The sequence below is a fragment of the Peromyscus californicus genome, unplaced genomic scaffold (genome assembly GCF_007827085.1).
Source record: "Peromyscus californicus insignis strain IS unplaced genomic scaffold, ASM782708v3 Scaffold_8__1_contigs__length_139910024, whole genome shotgun sequence".
Classification (NCBI taxonomy): domain Eukaryota; kingdom Metazoa; phylum Chordata; class Mammalia; order Rodentia; family Cricetidae; genus Peromyscus; species Peromyscus californicus.
Genome location: NW_026294606.1, coordinates 88,660,766 through 88,680,241, shown reverse-complemented (window position 1 = coordinate 88,680,241; position 19,476 = coordinate 88,660,766). Strand labels below are relative to the sequence as shown.

The following is a 19,476-nucleotide window of genomic DNA, read 5'->3' as shown; positions in this document are numbered from 1 at the left end:
CTGGTTGGACAGGCTGAGGCTGCTGTGGGCTCCAAGGGGTGCTCATCTAATTGTTTGTGCTCCTTGGCAGACAGAAGGCCATGGAACACTGCCAGCCACAGCTGGCATTGGGTCCAGATTTTCAGATTCTGCACCTGAATGAGTAAATTCAAGAAAAATAAATAAATAAAAGAAGGCCTGTTTTCTTTGATGCCAAAGCTTAATCACGATAAAAATGTTTGTAAGGTTCCAGGGATGGGGTTTCATCCTGCAGTGGCAGTTGGCTTCCAGAGATGGAAATGGACTTTAATTCTCTTGTGCCTGGCTTGAGTCTCTCCTGTAGGTATGCCATTTGACTTTGAATAGTTGTACTTGTAGGGATGGCAATGAGGTATGTTAATGTTGAGGATGTTTGGAGAGGCAGTAGGTGTTGAAGCATCTACATCGTTGTGGAAAGCCTGTGATTTGATTAGCCAGTCTTTTAATGCTGGGCTTGAAGCATTCCAATAAGGCCAGTAATGTGTTGCCAGCACTGGCATCTTTTTTTCTTTTCTTTTCTTTCTTTCTTTCTTTCTTTTTTTTTTTTTTTTTGGTTTTTTGAGACAGGGTTTCTCTATGTAGCTTTGCGCCTTTCCTGGAACTCACTCTGTAGCCCAGGCTGGTCTCGAACTCACAGAGATCTGCCTGCCTCTGTCTCCTTAGTGTTGGGATTAAAGGCGTGCGCCACCACCGCCCGGCTCAGCACTGATACAGCTTCAGGCCAGGAACCAATGCAGGCAGTAACCAGAGTGATAGCATGATGCCTCCAGGGTTGTCTTGTAGAACCATATTACTTGATAACAACTTTTAAAACCAGGCATTTCTGTTTGTTTTTGACTAAGACTATTACCTAGGACAAAGTTTCTTTCTTTCTTTTAAAAGCAATAGATATTTTGCTTTTAAAGGTTTAAAAATATTTTAGGACTGGAGAGGTGGTTTAGTGAGTAAGGGTTCAGTCGCCAGCACTGTGTAAACCCAATGTGGTAGCATATGCCTGTCATCCCCACACTCAGGAGGTACAAACCAGGCGATCAGAGTTTAAGGTTATCTTTAACTACACAATGAGCTTGAGGTCTACATGAGACTATGTCTCAAAAGCAAAACCAAACCAAGCACACACGGAGGGAAAAAACCAGTTGTGATGAATGAAAGGTTTTTGTATAATAGTGGTTTTCAAAATTTTTTTTCTCTTTTGTTTTTTGAGACAGGGTTTCTCTGTGTAGTTTTGGTGCCTGTCCTGGATCTCGTTCTTGTTGACCAGGCTGGCCTCAAACTCACAGAGATCCGCCTGGCTCTGCTTCCCAAGTGCTGGGATTAAAGGCATGTGATATCATCGCCTGGCTGGTTTTCAAAATTTAAAAAAAAAAAAAAGTGATTTTAAAACTTCCCTCAGGGCAGTTGCACAAAACTTAGCTCTTTTCTTTTCTCTTCAGACTTTAGTAAACTTTAGAAACTTGAAGTGTGTGATGGAGAATGGTTTAAACTCCCTCTAGCAATCCAACTACATATATTAGTTCCCAGGGATCTTTCTTAGTTCCCAGGGATCTTTTGTTTCCCATTGAAGGAAGCTCATGGGGAAGCTGATCTAGCTCCTATCTTACCTGCTTCTTGGAGAACTGGTCTCCTGCTGAACATCTCTTCTGTGAGTGCTGTGGGAACCTTATGTTTCCTGCATCCGTTTGGGGCCGTCGGCATTCTCAGAAGCCTCTACTCTGTAGGCTCAGATTGTGGTAGGATCAAGATAGGGCTGTTAGACCGTGGAGTATCTGGTCTCTCGGCAGTGATGGGCTTGTTTACTTCTTATCTAATTTTGAGTTGTGGATGTTTCTGTTTAATGTCATGCCTGATCTTCCTGCCTGGCCTGTGCTGCCTTGCACAGCCATACACGTTCCTCTCTGCATGTCAGGGCTGAGTATTAACCAGTGGGCCACCAGTTCACATACATGAAGCTTAAGGAGTCCTTAGCAAACCCTGCTAACTCAGAGAAATGCTCCATTCCCCAAAGCCAACACAGCAAAGTGAACTGTCCTGATAGATTGTGAATGTTCTGACAGCTCAGATGACTTCCCCAGACCTGCAGAACCATGCTCTTTGAAGGGAACTGTGCTGCCGGCTCCAGGTTGCTCTGGGAAGAGTTGTCATCATGACCATCCTGGGTTGTTTGAGGAACAAAGTGAATCTCTTCATCTATGTGTCATGTTTTTATTTCTCCCAGTACAACTCTTGTACATTTCTTATTGTTTCTAAGTACTTCATAATTATATATGTAGTCCAAACCCCTTTGCTGAGACATGGTCTCGTGTATCCTAGACTGGCCTCTGACTGCCTCTGCTCCTACCTCATGAGTGTTGAGCTTTATGAGGTGTTGGGGCTCAAACCCAGGGCTGTGGACATGCTAGGCAAGCTCTCTACTGACTGAACTGCATCCCCAGCTCCCATAAATCTTAAAAAAAAATTATTTACATGTATGTCTGTGGTCTGTGTATGAGTGTGTGTCCTTCTAAAGCCAGAAGGGGGTGTTGGTTCCTCTGAAGTTGGAGTTACAGACAGTTGGGAACCACTTGATGTGCTGGAAACTAATCTTGTGTCCTGAAAGAGCCATGACTCCATCCCCTCCCATGAATCTTCTATATTTCACTTTCCAGTTGTTTGCTCGTTTCTCAATTCACCTCCAACACTGGCATGAAATCTGGCACATACTAGGCAGGCATTCTACCTTTGTGGCATATCTCCAGCCCCTAAGTACATTTGTTTAGTAGTTTTTCTTTAGGTTTTGAAAAGAATTGAGTCTGGTATGCGGTACACATTTTTTTTTTTGGCCAGTTGTGTTTGTTTTTATCCTGTCTCTGGGTCTCTGGGCTGTCCTGCCTCTGGTTCCTGGCCATCCGGGCAGTGTCAGGTGTGGTCTTCCTCTCATGGTGCACAGTTTTAATCCCAACATTTAGTAGGCTGAGGCTAGAGGATGCTATGAATCGGAGGCTAACCTGGCCTCTGTAACAAGACCCTGTTGACTGGAGTTTTCCTTCTCCTCTTGGATTTCTCTGCCTTTACTGCGTCTGCTGTGTGCTCATTTCCATATGTTCTGTCCTGTGTTTGCCTCACTCCTGATTTTTGTTTTCTGAAGATGCTTCATAGGGCTAGTTCTGGTTCATCTTCAGAAGATCTGTCCCCTACCCTTTCCAACATACCCTTTATTCTGATGTCATACTACTAGTACCGTGCATTATAAGTATTAAAGATAGAAATTTGCCAGTGCTGCCATCTGGATCAGTATTTCTCATTCAGGAGGCCTCAACTCACATCAGTCTTCTGCTTAGTCTCGCCAGTCTGGGATTACACATACAAGCCGTTGTAATTGGCTTAGTGGGAGACTTTTCTGACATTAGTGTCTCCATCAAAAGATGGGGATAAAGAGGAAGGCTGGAGTGCTGTGACTGGGGTGATTCATGGCCAGTGCTCAGGGTTCTGCAGGCCTTGGTGACCCCGAGCTGTAAAAAATCCCGTTACTTGTTGTTCACTAAGTGCCCACTGGCATGCTGGCCACACCCCAGGACACCCACTGGATTTCAAATCTCCTTCATCTGCAGTGCTTGAGGTTGACTTCTGACTGGTGGGTGAAGCGGCTCTGGACATCCTCTGCTTGTTGTGTGCTTAGTACTGCATGCAGGCTCTGATGCTCCAGCTTCCTGTCTTTCTTGGGGTGTTGGCTAGCAGCATGAAGACCTCAGAACCCCAAGACACTTGGCTCAGTATGAGCCCAGTCTTGAATTCATGTGGGCCTGAAACGAGCAGACTTTGATTGTGGCTTGAGGTCTTGAGGTGCTGGCAGTGCATTCTTGCACAAAGTAGACAGAAGACCCCTGTGCAGGGGACACCACCATAAACCAGAGGTGCTGAGTGGGCACTGTATCAGGAAAGGAACAGGTGTGAAAGGAGGCGATCCAGCAGAGCTGCATCTCCGGGGTGTGTCCTGGGGGGTGTGTAACTTGCAGGTTGTTGTATAGTTTTTGTCTTGTTTTGGTTTTAAGCCAGAGGTCTCATGAGAATTACCCAGGGAAATTGTAAAAATAAAAATAGGTCTTAGGTTCTCTTACTGGGACTCTGGCTTCCTCTCTCAGAAAATTCTGATTTGTGAGAAGTAGTGTAAACTTAGCTTCTTATTTTGTTTTAGAAAGTTGCTGTTATAAGAGAGTGTTGGGTTCCTATCTGACTTGTGCCTTGCCAACTCTGTGGTCTCAGGCAGGTGAGTTGTCTTTGAGCTGCTTGCTGTCTGTGGCAGAGGCACTAAGGTGCCCTGCCCTGTCTCTGTTTTGGGTTGTAGCATCTATGGAAGATACCACAGTGCTCCATCTCATACTGTGTGTGTGTTTGCTTGTGTAAGTTTGTGTGTAAGTGTAAGGCACTGTGGTGCCCCATTTCGTGCTGTGTGTGTGTGTGTGTGTGTGTGTTTGTGTGTGTTTGTGTGTGTTTGTTTTACTCAGTGTCCCATCTCATGCTGTCTATGTGGAAGGCACCTTGGGGTTTTGTCTCACAGTACTAGGAATGAGCAATACTCTTCTCTTGAAGCCTTTGCAGTCAATGCTTGTCATCTTTCTAGACCCCAGAAGGCATGCCAGACACTGATTGTTGACACTCCCCTGACCACAGTAGGGGAGAGGGACTTGTTCACAACCTGTCTCACAGCTGCTGACTACTGAATAATGTTATGTGAAGGCAAGACTATTCAGCTTGTGTAATCTCCGTTACAAATTAACATCACTTGAGAATCGAACAGTCAGGCCATGAGTGACTGTACTTGCCTGCAATTCCAGTGTTTGGGAGGTGGAGGCTGGGGAGTGGAGGCTTGAGAGTTTGAGGCTCACCTTGGATACATAGCAAGATGCTGTCTTAGACCAAATCCCACCTCCAAAAGTCCCAACAGTCTGTGGGTCATACTATTTCCCTTTTTCTTGATTTTCATTAAGTCTTATAAAAAGACTTATTTTGTTCCATCCCTGAGTGTTTTTCCTGCATGTTTGTAAGTGTACCACATGCCTGTAGCACCCATGGAGGCCAGGATAGGGCATCAAACCTCCAGGAATTGGAGTTATAGGTGATTATTACCCACCATGTGGATGCTGGAAACTGATCCTAGGTCCTCTCAAGAGCAGCCAGCGCTCTTAATTCCTAAGCCATCTCTTCAGCCTTTATTTCACTGTTTTTATTTAATAGAAAAAATAGCAGCTATGAGTAGACATATAAATAGTTAATTCAAGATTGTAAAAGAATGGGTAGAGATCATAAAGAGAATTTAAAAAGAACAAACCAAGGGGGAGTAGACAGCTGGCTCCTGGAGCAGAATAGAGAAAAGAGAAAGTCATACTGTGGGACAGCCCAGGTAGTAACAAGGGCAGAAGCCACTCTGTGCACAGTGTATCTTTTCTGCAGTTGGCACTGGAGCAGAAGTGGACCTGGACAGGAGCCCCCTTGTAGGTCTACTGTCATATCTAAGCTCTAAGGTTACAGGAGGTCTTTGGGGCCTAGAACTAGGCAAAGGATCCTTCAGTTTGATGAAGGAAGGAAGGAGGGAAAGCAGGCAGGCAGGTTGACCTGGGAAAGCTGAGAAGAGCATGAAAAGAATAGCATAGACAGGTAAAGATGTTCTGAAGCCAGAATGCTCTAAACTCAGCAATAAATGAACCACTGTGTTACTGTGAGGAGACTGGCCTGAGGGTACCTGCAAGTCCTCAGCTTCTTGGCCACCAGGTATACCAGTCAGAGCAAAGGGGGACCTTGTGCCCTGTTAGATGTGGAGAGGCAGGAGCTCCCAGGTGGGCAGCAGCAAGGCCAGGTCTCTGGAAGCTGGGTGTCCTTCCTGTTTGGTGTAGTAGTTGTGTTCAGGACCATTTGTGCTCATGACCAAGGCACAGGAGTTTGTGGTCATGCAGAAACCTACAAACACTCTTACTACTTTTCAGTGGGCAAGACTGATTAACATTGTCATGCTGTGGAGCAATCCTCAGCCATAAGCAACAATTTTGAGCTGCTGCTGTGGATGGCCTGCAAGTCCATTTACATAACATTCTTGAAGATCAAACACAGATGGTTCTCTAGAGAGATCCCAGGAGGTGTCAGCAAGTTCTGTTTCTGTGAAAGGGACATTATTTGGACCTGTGCAGGAGACCACACTGCCCTGAGCCACACAGGTGCACATGTGGGAAATGGTGACATCTGAAGGAGACTTCAGTTTTACTTCTGCATTGTTTCAGGGTTATTTGCTGCTGTTGCTTTGGCTGTGGGCTACACAGGTTTCACAGCTGGGGGCAGTGTTTACAAGCCTCTGTGTGCTCCCTGTGAACCTCTAATTACTTCATAACATGAGTGAGTGGGGCTTCTGTGTGCATATGACTGTTTGTGTAAGTGTATATGTGTCAGATCCCACGTGGTTTATTTTATTTTAGAAGTGTGAATGCTGGAGGCTTCACGGGACCATAGCAGCAGCCAGAGATCTCCAGGGTTACTTTGGATCCCTTGTGGATACTTCATCATAGTTTAGTGGACAACTGTAGGTGCTACCAGAGAATAAGTAGAATGACTGAGAAACAAAATTGAATAGCATGTAGGTACTTAACACTTGGATTTTGGAAAATCTGCTTTGGTTCTGAGCATGTGCTGGATACTACATGGTGCTGCTGTTGTGCCTACTGATGTGGGTACAACGGTATGTGGGGATGCCGGTGACCATGGCAGGTGGCTGGTTTTCATGTCTATGGAGCACCCTTTCCTCTGACAAGGACACTGGGCTTTCAGGTAATATAACTGGCCGCATCAAGTGGCAGTTCTTTTCAGTCCTGGCTCTTTAGAGCAGAACACACTTCAGACAACTCTGTGCCATGAAATGCTAAGAGTTGACACTGTGACTGCAGTGTGAAAAAGTCTCTTGAGAGCCAGCTGCCGGTCCTGCTCATTTGCACCCTCGTGCTGCCATGTTCCATTCTCTCCTAGAATTTTTTTTCTTAAAGCCAAGCCTCAGGGCCTCTTGTTTCGGTCCTGCACTTTGCCGAGGGCTGCGGGTGGCGTGTGTGCATGTTTCCCTTTGCTACCCAGGGGTTGCCTGCTCCACTCTAGAGTGCAGCTGTAGAATAACATTGAGAAGGGCAGCTGTGAGACGCTCATCCCTTGTCATTGTTTGGGAGGGATGCGGTTGAAAGAGGTTGAACTAGGCTGGGGGCTGGTTCAGTGGGTAAGAGCTCATGCTTCTACAAGCATGAAGATTTGAGTTTAAATCCTTAACACCTATGTACAAAGCCAGGCATGGCTGTACATATCTTGTAACCTCAGCACTGCGGGGTTGGGGGCAGGCAGATCTCTGAGCTTGCTGACCTGCCAGCCTAGCTGAATAGACTAGCTTACCAGCTTGCTGTTCAGTGATAGACCCTGTTTCAAAAGAATAAGGCAGAGAGCATTAGAGGAAGATTCCTGATGTCCTGCTCTGGCCTCTGCATGCAACTCACATACCTGTTGTGTGTATACACACACACACACACACACACACACACACACACACACACACACACACACACACACACACCACCTACACACAAGGGAAGAAAAAAGAAAAGGAAGCTGATTTTCATGTAAACCTGTTGCTGATATGGCTTGCAGGTGCATAGGGCAGGAGAGTGCCTTAGCCTGTCCTACCCATTCTGTTAAACATCCACATGACATCCACATTATGCATTTGTGTCAACCAAGAATACTAACCAGCAAGAAACGGAAGAGTCCAATCTCCAGTTTACTTGTCCCTGACTGGACCCCTGCTCTTTGATGCAGGCCCCGGATCTGACCATGTTGAATGACCATGTGCTCTGACAATGAATGTTGTTGTTTTAAGGTCTTCTTTTTCTTGTGATTCTTTTGTTCCATAGCGTCGTCCCCCAGACTACAGTAATACTCAACAATGATCGGCAGAACGCCATTGTAGCCAAGATGGAAGACCCATTGAGCAACAGGGCACCGGATTCCCTGGAAAATATCATTAGCAAGTCAGTAGCCACCACCCCCCACCTTCCCCTGCCACTGTCATAAGTGAGCATTTCTGAGCCAGGGCACGTCGGAACCCATGTCCATGTCTGTGATCACAGGGTTGACTCTGTTAGCCACCAGCACAGTTCTCAGGTCAGGGAGGGCCAGCCTGGTGCTTAGTGATGGGGGTGAGAGAACAGAAGGGGTGGCATCTGTGAGGACTCTGGACTGGGTCTGCTGTGAAGATGCCAGAGTATTGCACGTGCTCAGCTTGCTCCTCCCGTCATTTGTCCTGCAGTTGGTCCTCTTCTGAGTTTGGTAAATGATGTAGATGTGGTGAGTTTGTGGCTTGTTTCTTATGCCTTTTCTTTTGAGATGTGTTGAATGGAACTTTAGTCAGAGATAACAGTGTATGGTGGCCATGCCCTGTGGGGGCCCTTGGTGTTGAGCTCTGCCCATTGGCTCTGGCTCTGTGCCTCAGGAGGTTTGTCACCTTTTGGTTACCAGCAGTGTTCTCACAGATTCCTGTCATGCCTTTTTTTCTCCATGGGGTGTGGCTCTTTCCAGTTTTTTTCTGGCTTCTTGTCCTGGTCCAGTTCTCTAGGAAACAGGTCTGGGGTGTGATGTGGGGTGCTGGAGGCCAGCCAGGCTGCTGGGGAGAGGATGGGTTTCCAGGCTTGCACTGAAGTCATGGGTGTGGAGTGTTGGGGAGCCAGTTCACTGTGGATAGTTGTATGGGGTCAAGTCCAGGAAGGACCTGGTGTGGCTCCTGCCTCTGGGGATGACTAGAGTTTTAAGCCCCCTGTGACTTTGCTGGTGGGAAATAGAGCTTCGTTTCCTCTGTAGTGTGTAATAGGTCACAGTCCAAAATGTTGACAGGGTCATTCAGAAGACAAATCAGTCTTGGGTCTCTTTTGAGTACTTTCTGCTGCTAGCTGTTGGCTGCTGCTGCTGCACTTCAGGGCCCGGTACCAAGAATGGCTCCCAGGGGACTCCTAGCGTTCTTGATGGCCTTGGAAGCCGCTCCTAGGATTTGTTTTTGGGAGTCCTGGGGAGTGTGGAGGTGTTTTGGAGGCTGAGTCATCTTGGGTGTCTGACAGCAGGGATGATGGATGGATGGGGGCTCTCTAACCCACGATGACCACTGTGCAGGTCAGCCTGGTTAGGATGACCTCTGAGATCCGAAAGCAGGATTCTAGGCTGAGTCTCAGTGAGTTATGGTTTTATTTATTTTGTGCTGTTCATATTTTTTAAGCAGTTGCTTTATATTCTGTGTCTTCTCGGCCTCAGGCTGTCTCTGTGTTATGTTGCAGCTCATCTCCATGGAGGGTGCGTGTGGGGACACACCGCATGTTGGGGGACCCACTTTGTGCGTTGGTCTGTGCTCACCTAGGCATTGGGATAAGTCCACACAACACAGTGAGTCAGGGCTAGTCTCAGTGTGCCACTCATGTCCCTCTCACAGCGTGGGCTGCTGTGTTTGTTTCCCGCCAGCGCTGTTCCTGGGCGTCGGCAGAACACAATCGTGGTGAAGGTGCCAGGCCAGGATGACAGCCATAATGAAGACGGGGAGAGCGGGTCAGAGGCCAGTGACTCTGTGTCTAACTGTGGCCAGCCAGGAAGCCAGAACATTGGAAGCAACGTCACGCTCATCACCCTGAACTCTGAAGGTACGTTACCCGGGCTGCTCTGCTTGTCAGCGCAGCCATAGTTGTGCCTTTGTGCCGTTATTTTGGAAGAACACGTAGCTTATTGTTGCTAAGGAGTGATACAGAAGTGATGAAGAAAGTTAAAGCAACTGGGAATCCCACAGTGGCTTCCAGCGCCTGTGTCTTTCTCATGTTCTGTTGGCACTTTCCCTTGCTTGCACAGAAGCCGATTTCTTCCATGTCACTTGTGGAGCTGCCTTCTTAGATGGCCTACTTCCTGAGGAGGAATAGCTTTCATGACCATGTACCGCTAGCCACTCACTGTCCTTGGCATTTCTCTGCAGGTTTCCAGAGGCTTTGCCAGGCTTAGGGAGTACAGTCTCCTTGGGCTGGTTTGCCTCTTGGTGATCTGTAAGGCGCCAGGAGGAGCCAGTGCTGGGGTCTGTCTTCTTCCCTAGACTCCTGCTCAGGATTTCTTGGGGTCCTCATGGTGGGACAAGCTCTTCTTCCCTGATGAGTCTGACGTGCCCACTTGCCTATTCCTTGGCCTGTGGTCAGCCTATGTGCATTTCAAAGACTTTGTGACACTTGGAGCCCTTGTATGCACTTGGCTTCTAAGTGACTGTAATGTGGAGAGAAAGGAAGGAACTCTGACAGACTTAGCTCTGTGTGAGAATCCTAAGCTTATACTTTGTTTACCCATGAAACTGTGTGAGGCTTTGCTTCCATATCCAAATTATTGGTTTTTTCCTGTAAGCACATTTTTTTTTTCTACTTTACAATGATTTACTCTTTGTTACTTTATCTGAAATACTAGAAATAATAAGTCTTTTAAAATTGCAGTGTTGGGGTAGAGGAGTAAGGACAACATTTTCTATGAAGCTAGATACCACACAGTTGATCATTTTACAGCACATATTTTAGCAGTTGCTAAAATTTAGATATGACTCTTTCCAAATGCTTGTACTGAGAGCTTGATCCCCACCCAGGGCTCTATTGCTCAGAAATAGAACTTACAGGGGGTGGGCCTAGGGGAGGAGTTGGGCCATTGTGGGTGTGTCCTGAAGGAGAGAGTGGGGTCCCAGCCCCATGTTGCCTTTCCTTTGGTGTCCTAGCTTTCATGGGATGAGCAGCTTCTTCTGCCACATGTTTCCACCACGATAACTGGCTACCACAGGCCCAGTGATTGTGAATTGAATCCTCTGAAAGCTTTCCATCTTAGAAACTGTGTTTCTGTTACAGTGACAGAAGCTGATTTAGTGTATCCACATGTTTATACATTGTCACCTCTATCTGAATGCAGAATTTTTTTATCATCTCCTCTAAGAAACCTCAAACCATTTAGTAGTCCTCCTCACCCTCCCCCCAACCCTTTTAGCTGCTGATCCTCTTGTGTGAATGGGAGTTCCTGTGAGCACTGAATGTGACTGGGTCATGCCATCCAGGTTGCAGGCCATAAATGTTCCTGTCCTCCCTCTGTAGGGAAAGGGGCTGCATTCCCTGTGCCCTGGTCTTTTCCTTAGACACACAGGGGCTGTATTAGCAGTGCTTCTCCCTTATATGGCAGGGACTGTAGTCCCCATACCCTGGCTCTCCCCACATAGGACAAAGATTGCATGCTGTGTACTCTGTTCCCCCCTTTGTATGACAGGGGCTGCATGGTTCAGGCTCCAGGCTTGCCCTGGTGTGACATTGTTGGTTGACAGGCATTTGGATCATTTCTGCTTTTGGCTGTTGTATGTTTTGAAGTGTGAACACTTGTGTGTAAGTTTTGGCATCCATTTGGACTCAAGGCTAGGACAGCTGGCTGTTTTAACACTAACTGAGTAGAAAGGTACCAATCATTCCTTTTTCAAGGAAGCTGCATAAGGACCATGCCTGCAATAGCCCAAGGAGCCTGGCTGATCTCCCTCCTTTCCTGTGGGAGCTGTGCAAGCTCTGGTTGGTCTGACCAGCTTCTTAGGCCTGGTATAGACCGCTAAGGAATATAACCTTGATAATCCAGGGAGTCTGGATTATCATAAGAATAGAATTTTCCCTTTTGAATCTGACTTGGTGATGTGATGAGTGTGACATACATTTGGGGAAATAGCAGATTGTATTGAAATGAACTCAGGAAAAGGAACCATGCTAGGCACCTTTGCTTTGTTACTGGTATCCTAAGGAGGATCAGAAACATGTGTCGGAGTTCAGGTTCTCTAAGTAGAGGCTGCATCTCTGAGTAAGATGTGTTGTTAGAAGAGACTTTGAGCCGTGTCACAGCCATACTAAAAGCCGCCTATGTCCATAATCATGGTGCTGGTGGGCAGCACTAGGAATCTCCATTTTCCAGTGCTAGGACTGGACATTCCCCAACTTATGATTTTACTTTTGCAGAAGAGGTCATGGTTCAGAACCGTTTGGCTTTCTTGTTCTTTGGGAAAGGTAGATCACATTGTCTTATTAGCAGTGTAAATGATCCTGCTGAGCCATGTGCTGGCACAGTGGTTTTCTAAAGAGTGTGTGCAGACAGGTGGCATCATTATTAAGTGATTGTTTCACATGGAGGTGCTAGGAGGACTACCAAGCATTACAGTGTCTCACTTCAGACTCATTGCCCACTAGTCCTGACAGTACTGGCCTCTACCCTGTGGGACTCAGAGTCATGATCTTGTCTCCTTGCTCAGCAAGAAGTGTTAAGCCATCTGGCTCATGCCATAGAAGCATTATTGATATGGGGTGCTTGGATGATAAACTTGTAGGGTTTATTTAGTCTTTTTGTCCCCTGTGAAGAGCCAAGAATTGCAAGCTGACAGATGCTTCTTCTTATCTGAGTATCTGTGTGCCTGGGGTCTGAGAACCAGACCTCGAAGTAGTTATTACTTAAGAATTCCAAATGTTTTATATAAAATTTGAAATCAGTTGGTTATAGCACGAAGGTACCATTTCCTGGTTTGTTTCGTTTTTAGGGTACTAGGCATTGGACCTAGGGCCTTTGGCAAGTTCTCTACCACTGAGCTATATCCCAGCCCTCTTTTCATTCTTTATTTTGAGACAGTATCTCATTAAGTTGTCTAGGCTGGCCTTGAATTTGCTCTGCAGCCAGGAATGATAGGCCTTGAAATTTCAGTCCTATGCCTTAGCTTTTGAAGTAGCTGGGATGACAGGCCTGTGCCATTTCATTGTAGTTCAGTTTTTTACTTAGGTAATTTTTAAGTGATGTAAACTTAGTTTGGGTGAGATAGAAGGTGCCTTCTAAATATTGGAGCAGTACTTCTTTTTTTTTTTTTTTTTAAGATTTATTTATTTATTATGTATACAGCATGTATGACCAGAAGAGGGCGCCAGATCTCATTAGGTGGTTGCTGGGAATTGAACTCAGGACCTCTGGAAGAGCAGTCAGTGCTCTTAACCTCTGAGCCATCTCTCCAGCCTCCTGGAGCAGTACTTCTTAAACCTAGTTTTTGCCCATATCTTCTGTGGTAGTCAGGTCATTCTTGAACACTGAGAATGTGAGGGACATAGTCATTCAGAGGCTAAGTTGGCTGTGTGACAGATACAAATTAGCTAAATGAATCAAAACAGATCTGTTAATTAAGGGATTTAGTTGGGTTTCCTTTCCCACAGTGCAGGCATTTGATAATTCCTAGAGGATGGGCTAATCCTCCATGTAAAATGCTGAACACTTAATTACAATGAGGAAGTATTGTGTTTCAGTTATCACTGATTCAGAATGCTCTTTCTTCAGCCCATGGTTTCTGCAAGTATAGTTCCATGCCACATTCTGCTGATCAGTCAAGACTTACTGACAACCTCCTGTGACAAATGCCCTTTAGGTCCTGCACTGTGAAACTAGTGGCAGCCTGGGCAGGCTCCAAATAGCCTGCAGCTTAGTTTTTGCTGTTTTCCTTTATTGTGACCAACCTCTGAGATGCCCAACCACAGAGAAATGAGCTGATGGCAGATGCATGGATCTTGCTTTTGGAATGACCACATGGTATAGGATAACAGAGTCCTTCTTGGTTGTGGTTAGTTTTCATATGCTAAGAAATACCTGTGCATTACTGGTTAGAAACCACAACTATATAATAGAATTGTTGATCTAAAATAGCTTACTAAAAAAAGAAAAATGAAACAAAAATCATATATATACCAAAAAACCCTTTTGAAAAGAAAATGGTGGAGTATGGCATTTCTAAATTGAATTTGTAGTTTATGGAATGAATTTCAAATATTCTCCACTTCTGTGCCATAGAAGTAGCTTCTGGCTGTTATACTTGTACTCTAGCACATGGCTGGCCTTCCCTTGGTTCAAGGCATACGCCACCTTCCAGCCTTTCTGCTCCTCTTTCCCATGTGGAACATTGGTTAGATACCTAGCCATCCATGTGTGGAGCGAGGTTATGTCAGAGCATTTCAAAGTCTAGCTGCAGGTTATCAAGAATGGGTATGTGGACACAGATGTGGCCTCATATTCCATGGGTGCTCCTGGACCCCTTTGAGTGGCAGATACTTATAAATGCACAAGAATAAGGTGTTTTCTGGACTACAAAGAGGCTCTTCTTGCCCACTTGTTGGAAGAACTGGGTTAAATAAGTATGATCAGCCCTTGGCTGGGTCTGAGAACATTCTGGGCTTTGTGTGGCAGTGTGGCCTGGAAAGCAGTGGATGCTGATTCTTGTTTCTTGTCTGGTAAGTTCCAGGGGACTTCATTCTGGTTATATTTATTTTCAGAACCACGAGTATCTCATGAAGCATGTGCCTTAATTTGGTAAACTGTTTAGGTTGGCTTTACAAATGCCACATGAGAATTAATTTTTTGAATGGATGGAAAAATATACTTAACACTAGTTCGTGACTCTAAGTCTGTTGTCTGAAAACTTGCGTGTAGGAGGCTGAGGCTGACCCCAGGTAGCTAATTTGACCTGGGGTCTGTAGTATTTGAACAGCCCTGAAGCCTCCACGGATCACACCTTCTCTAGTTTTTTTTTTTATTACCCTTCTGCTGGAGAATGGCATATGCCATTGGCCTCCAGGACTTCAGCAGAGACCCAGGAATGGCTTAGGATAAGTGTGACTGGTGCTCTTGACTAGGGACAAGGGCGTCGGTGAGACAGGACTGTCACAGAGCTTGGGCTCAGGAAGGAGTTACTCCATGGTCGGCTTTCCTTCTGGAGGGAAGTGGAAGCATAGAACCAGAATGGCTCCACACTGGGGCTTGGTGGGTATGGTGGTAGTGGTGGGGATAGAAATGTTCATCCAGGTATTCCTCGTGAATTTTATTTTTCTGGAACTTAAGATACACTAAGAGCAGCTGCTTGTACTCTGATCCTCTTTAAAGAAGAGCAAAAAAAAATCCAAATTGCTGGTGGAAGCTTTTCATTTTAACAGTTTTCAAAAGTGGTGATGTCATTGAAGATTTATATGACTGGAAGAGAAAGCATGTTTATTTTGCTTGTACTATAAAGTAAAACTACAAGAATGCATTGTTCAGATGCTAAAATTGGATTAGCATTTTAGTAAAGTAAGTATACTCCTCCTGAATTTACAAAAGGTGTGTTCCCGATAGCGATGTGAGTGGATGCTGTATCTTGTTCTGTGTAGAGACATGATTCAGTGTTAGCAGTGGGAACCTGGACTCTATGGTAGTCTGCCCAAGGTCAGAGGGCACCAGATCTTTGTGTTTGTGGAAGCTAATGCAGGTAGCTTCTGGGGCAGTTCTCCCTCCTGTTTGTCCTCTGTATCCCTGAATGACAGCAGACCTAGGCCTCTCTTGACTTGACAGCAGACCTAGGCCTTTCCTGTCCCCACAGGGGACACTTACTGCCACACTTGCTGCCACTGGTTTTCTTGCTTAGCTCACTTAAGCTTCTTGCTTAAGAGGGGACTGTACACCCACAATTCATGGTTCATTTAGTGATGTGTCTTTAGATCGTCTCCACTTTTGCTTTGTTTTGTTGTTTGTTGAGATCAGGTTTCCTTATGTAGCCCATGCTGGTCTGGATCTCATAACCCGCCCTGCCTCAGCCCTCCAAGTTCTGGGATTACAGGCGTGTGCCACTATGCCCAGCTCCACTGAATTTTTTTTATATGCATACTGGATATAACGGTGACTGGTTGACTTCCAGAACAGGATCTGTCTCCAAGAACCATCTTTCTACTTATATTCCATTGATACCATTGAGAAAGAGATTATTTATTCATCTGACTCTGAGTTCCAAAGTTCAGTTATTTCCATCCTTAGCTATAGCTGAGAGGTCATGCCCATGCTCCACCCTGCTAGCATGTCTCTCTATCATGTTCTGTCTCTCCCTCAACCTGGATTTCTTTCTCTCTCTCCCCCTTGTTCTCTTTCTTACAGGGTTTCTCTGTATAACAGCCCTGGCCATCCTGGAACTCGCTCTGTAGAACAGGCTGGCCTCAAATTCACAGAGATCCTCCTGCCTCTGCCTCCTGAGTGCTGGGATTAAAGGTGTGTGCCACCATGCCTAGCTATCCCCATGATGTTGTAAGACAGTAGTGTGATAAAGGGACCTGGCAGAGGCTGTCTGGGCGAGGTGCACATGACACTGACTGCAGTGTGGTCAAAGATCTTGGGCCTGTAGATCTTAGAGACCGGCAGTGCTTGGACTCTACGGCAACAGCACACTTATCCCCCTTTAAGATTTCATTTTTAGTTCTGTTATCCCAAGGGGCTCCTGGTATTTGGGCCCATATTTTGTTTGATGTATTCTTCTACAATCAGGATGGCTTGGGCCTGCTACTGGCTAACACCAGTGGCTGTATCTCAGCTCTGGTGTTCCTGGCAACCAGATGGAGGCTGGGAGCTTGGCTTAGTAGCCCCAGGGAGCTTATAGTTGAGCTGTGTGCTGTGCTGTCTTAACATGCTTCTGAGCTTTGCTGAGACTTGTCTCTTCTTTCAGAGGACTATCCCAATGGCACCTGGCTGGGCGATGAAAATAACCCTGAGATGCGGGTACGATGTGCCATCATCCCCTCCGATATGCTGCACATCAGCACTAACTGTCGCACAGCCGAGAAGATGGCCCTAACGCTGCTGGACTACCTGTTCCATCGAGAGGTGCAGGCTGTGTCCAACTTGTCGGGCCAGGGCAAGCATGGGAAGAAGCAGTTGGACCCCCTCACTATCTACGGTATCCGGTGTAAGTTCACACAGCTGATAATAGCTGAGGTGGTCAGGGAGCCGAATTTAGACCGTATTTCCAGTGCTGGGGGTGATGCCAAACTCTGGTCATCACAGAGATGGGGATCTGGACTTAGGATTTGCTTGGCAAGATGTTGTGTGGTGCCCTGTGCTGAGAGGGACACTTGGGAATGTGCTTCTCCAGGGAGTTGCAGATTCCAGTGTCAGTCATCCTTAGGCTGCTCTTGAAGAAGAGAGAACAGAGGTGGGATTCCCTCCTGCCCACCGGCCACAGTGCTCCTGAGCTGCCCAGTGGCATGAGTGGGGTCTGTTCAGGGAGGTCTTGGCCTTGGCACTGTGACATGCCCATGGGCTGATCTGGCTGTGTTGGAGGCTAGTAGCACTCTGGGACCAATTTTAGTACCCAACATGGTCTTGGTGTTTTCCTATTTGAGGAATACTACTCAATCAAGCTGGTTCTCTCTCTGTCTTCCTGGTGATACTTGGAAAGCATGTAAGAAGCCCAGACCCCTCTTACCAGTGACCCAGTCTGATGCCCAACCTCCTAGACTATTCATTTCCAGAACTCCCTGAAATGAACTGGCAGGTGGGGCCTCTGCTCACATGTAGGATGATTCCTGGGCTGGTTGTATGTTTAGTTTTACTGGGGCCACCACACCTTTGGCTTTTCCATCATCCCAGAGGGGGCAGCTACTTTGTCCTTACTGAGGAGACAGCCACATGGGGAAGTACTGGGGCCGGAAGAACCACAGCTCTATCAAATATCTAACAGAAGGTAGGTATTTAACACTTTCCTTAGAAAGAGAGACTGGCCTTGGGGCTTCAGAGTGTTAGACCAGTGTGCCCCATATTTAGACACCCTGACCTAGCTGCAGGGGCTTGTAGTGGGTTGGGGAGAAAAGGGCACTAAGGCTATGAGCATCTGCAGAAGAGTCTGCCTGCCTTCCCCAAACCATGGTCTGCACTTGTGTTCACTTGGCAGCTGAATTTGTAGGCTGTGTGTGAGGGAAGGAGTGCAGGCTGTTAATAAGGATGTACCACACAGACTCCTTCCTCCCTTGGAGTAGTCCCACCCTCAGAGGCTACTGATGGGGCTAAACCTACCCAGCTTCCTACCCCAGCCCATCTATCAGTACTGTGTTAGTGCTCACATGGAATCATTGAGTGTTAAAAAAAATGATTGTTCACCTTTGACCTCCAAGCCTTAACTTGTCTAGTATTACCTCAAACTTTGGCTTTACCCCTCCTTCAGAATCTCATGGTAATGCCTGCTGCTGGCCTTATTCGGCTAGTCTTGTTAGCTGTAGTCTTGTCTCTAAGTGCCGTCTTCACAGTGGAAGATGGGGAGAGAAATAAAGGATTGGTTAGCTCCCCAGGATTTGAGTCATCAGTGAAAGTGTGTGCAGAAAGAGCAGTAGTATGCCTTTGAATGGTTTTGAGTGTTTTCCTTGGGAGTGCACTGGGGATGGAAGTGGTGCTCTTTCAAGTGAGCATGTAGGCTGAGTTGTTGAGAGTTTTGCTAGTGGATCATCCAAGCTTCTGCTTGAACTCTGCAGATGAGCATGCTCCAGTCTGCCAGGTGCCAGAAATTAATTAAAACATACACACACACGTACACACATGCACATGGGTACATTCGTGCGCGCGCGCGTACACACACACACACACACACACACACACACACACACACACACACAGTCTGATCTCTGTATATCTGTAAAGAGTGCTGGTGTGGATGAGAGACCCCGAGGACTCCAGGCTCTTTGAAAGTGCTTTGAATGAAGGCTCTTAATTTGTACAAAACTACATACATGCCTACAGATAACCAGCAGATAGATGAATGCAGTGACTCTTTTCTTTTTTCCTTTTTATTGAGACAGTCTTACTATGTAGATCAGACTGGCCTCTAACTCATAGAGATCCACCTATCTCTGCCTCCCAAGTGCTGGAATTAAAGGTTTGCGTCACCACCACCCATGCAGTGGCTCTTCCTAAGCTACCCTTACCTAGAGCAGGTAGTTTCTTGGTCATAAGTTGCAGGTAACACATTCTGTGGGAGCCAGAGAGCTCTCCTGGTTTGATGCATCATGGGGTATATTGGGCTCCTAGGGGTGCTTTAACAGAGTCCATGGACTGAGCATTCAGACACAGGCCCAGATGCAAGGTCTAGCTGTTGGCAGGGCAGCTCCTCCTCCTTTAAAGGGGTTTTGCCTCTACCTCTGGTGGTGGCTGGCAGCTTCGGTGCTTGCTGGTGCTGCTTCTATTGGCCATGTCCTCTTTGGGTGTCTGTATCTGTTTCTCCCCTCTCCGTATAAGCATACCAGTTGTACTGGAGTGAAATCCACTAATGTAACCTCATCCTCAGTCATACTGCAAAGATCCTGGTTCCCAGTGAGGTCTCATTTGGAGGTCCTGAGAAAGACATGAATTTTGAGGGACACTGTTCCCATCAATGCACAGGGATGTGGGTTTTTCTGAGCTTCGATAATCAGATGCTGTCTCCTCTTAGATCCTGAAGGGTAGATTGGGAAAACTGCTCATATGTTTTGGATACAGCCCATGCATAGGTGTGGCACTGGTCTGCTGTGGCCTGGCAGGGGTCTTGGGATATACTAAGAGCACCAGTTTGACCAGAGAGCCAGAGAAGAGTTTGGTTAATTT

The 19,476-nt window shown here is 46.5% G+C and overlaps 1 protein-coding gene across 14 annotated transcripts in view; it reads left to right on the top strand.

Moving 5' to 3' along the window:
* The window catches only part of Banp (BTG3 associated nuclear protein), a 78,000-nt gene that overhangs the window by 29,860 nt on the left and 28,664 nt on the right, over positions 1-19,476 (top strand). For 11 of the 14 annotated variants that reach the window (XM_052727421.1, XM_052727420.1, XM_052727419.1 and 8 more), the window contains 3 exons: positions 7,926-8,042; positions 9,517-9,692; positions 16,574-16,813. In XM_052727421.1, the coding sequence (XP_052583381.1) occupies positions 7,926-8,042; positions 9,517-9,692; positions 16,574-16,813 (533 nt within the window). The remainder of the gene's footprint in view (positions 1-7,925; positions 8,043-9,516; positions 9,693-16,573; positions 16,814-19,476) is intronic. The other 3 variants (XM_052727426.1, XM_052727417.1, XM_052727416.1) reach the window with 1 other exon arrangement.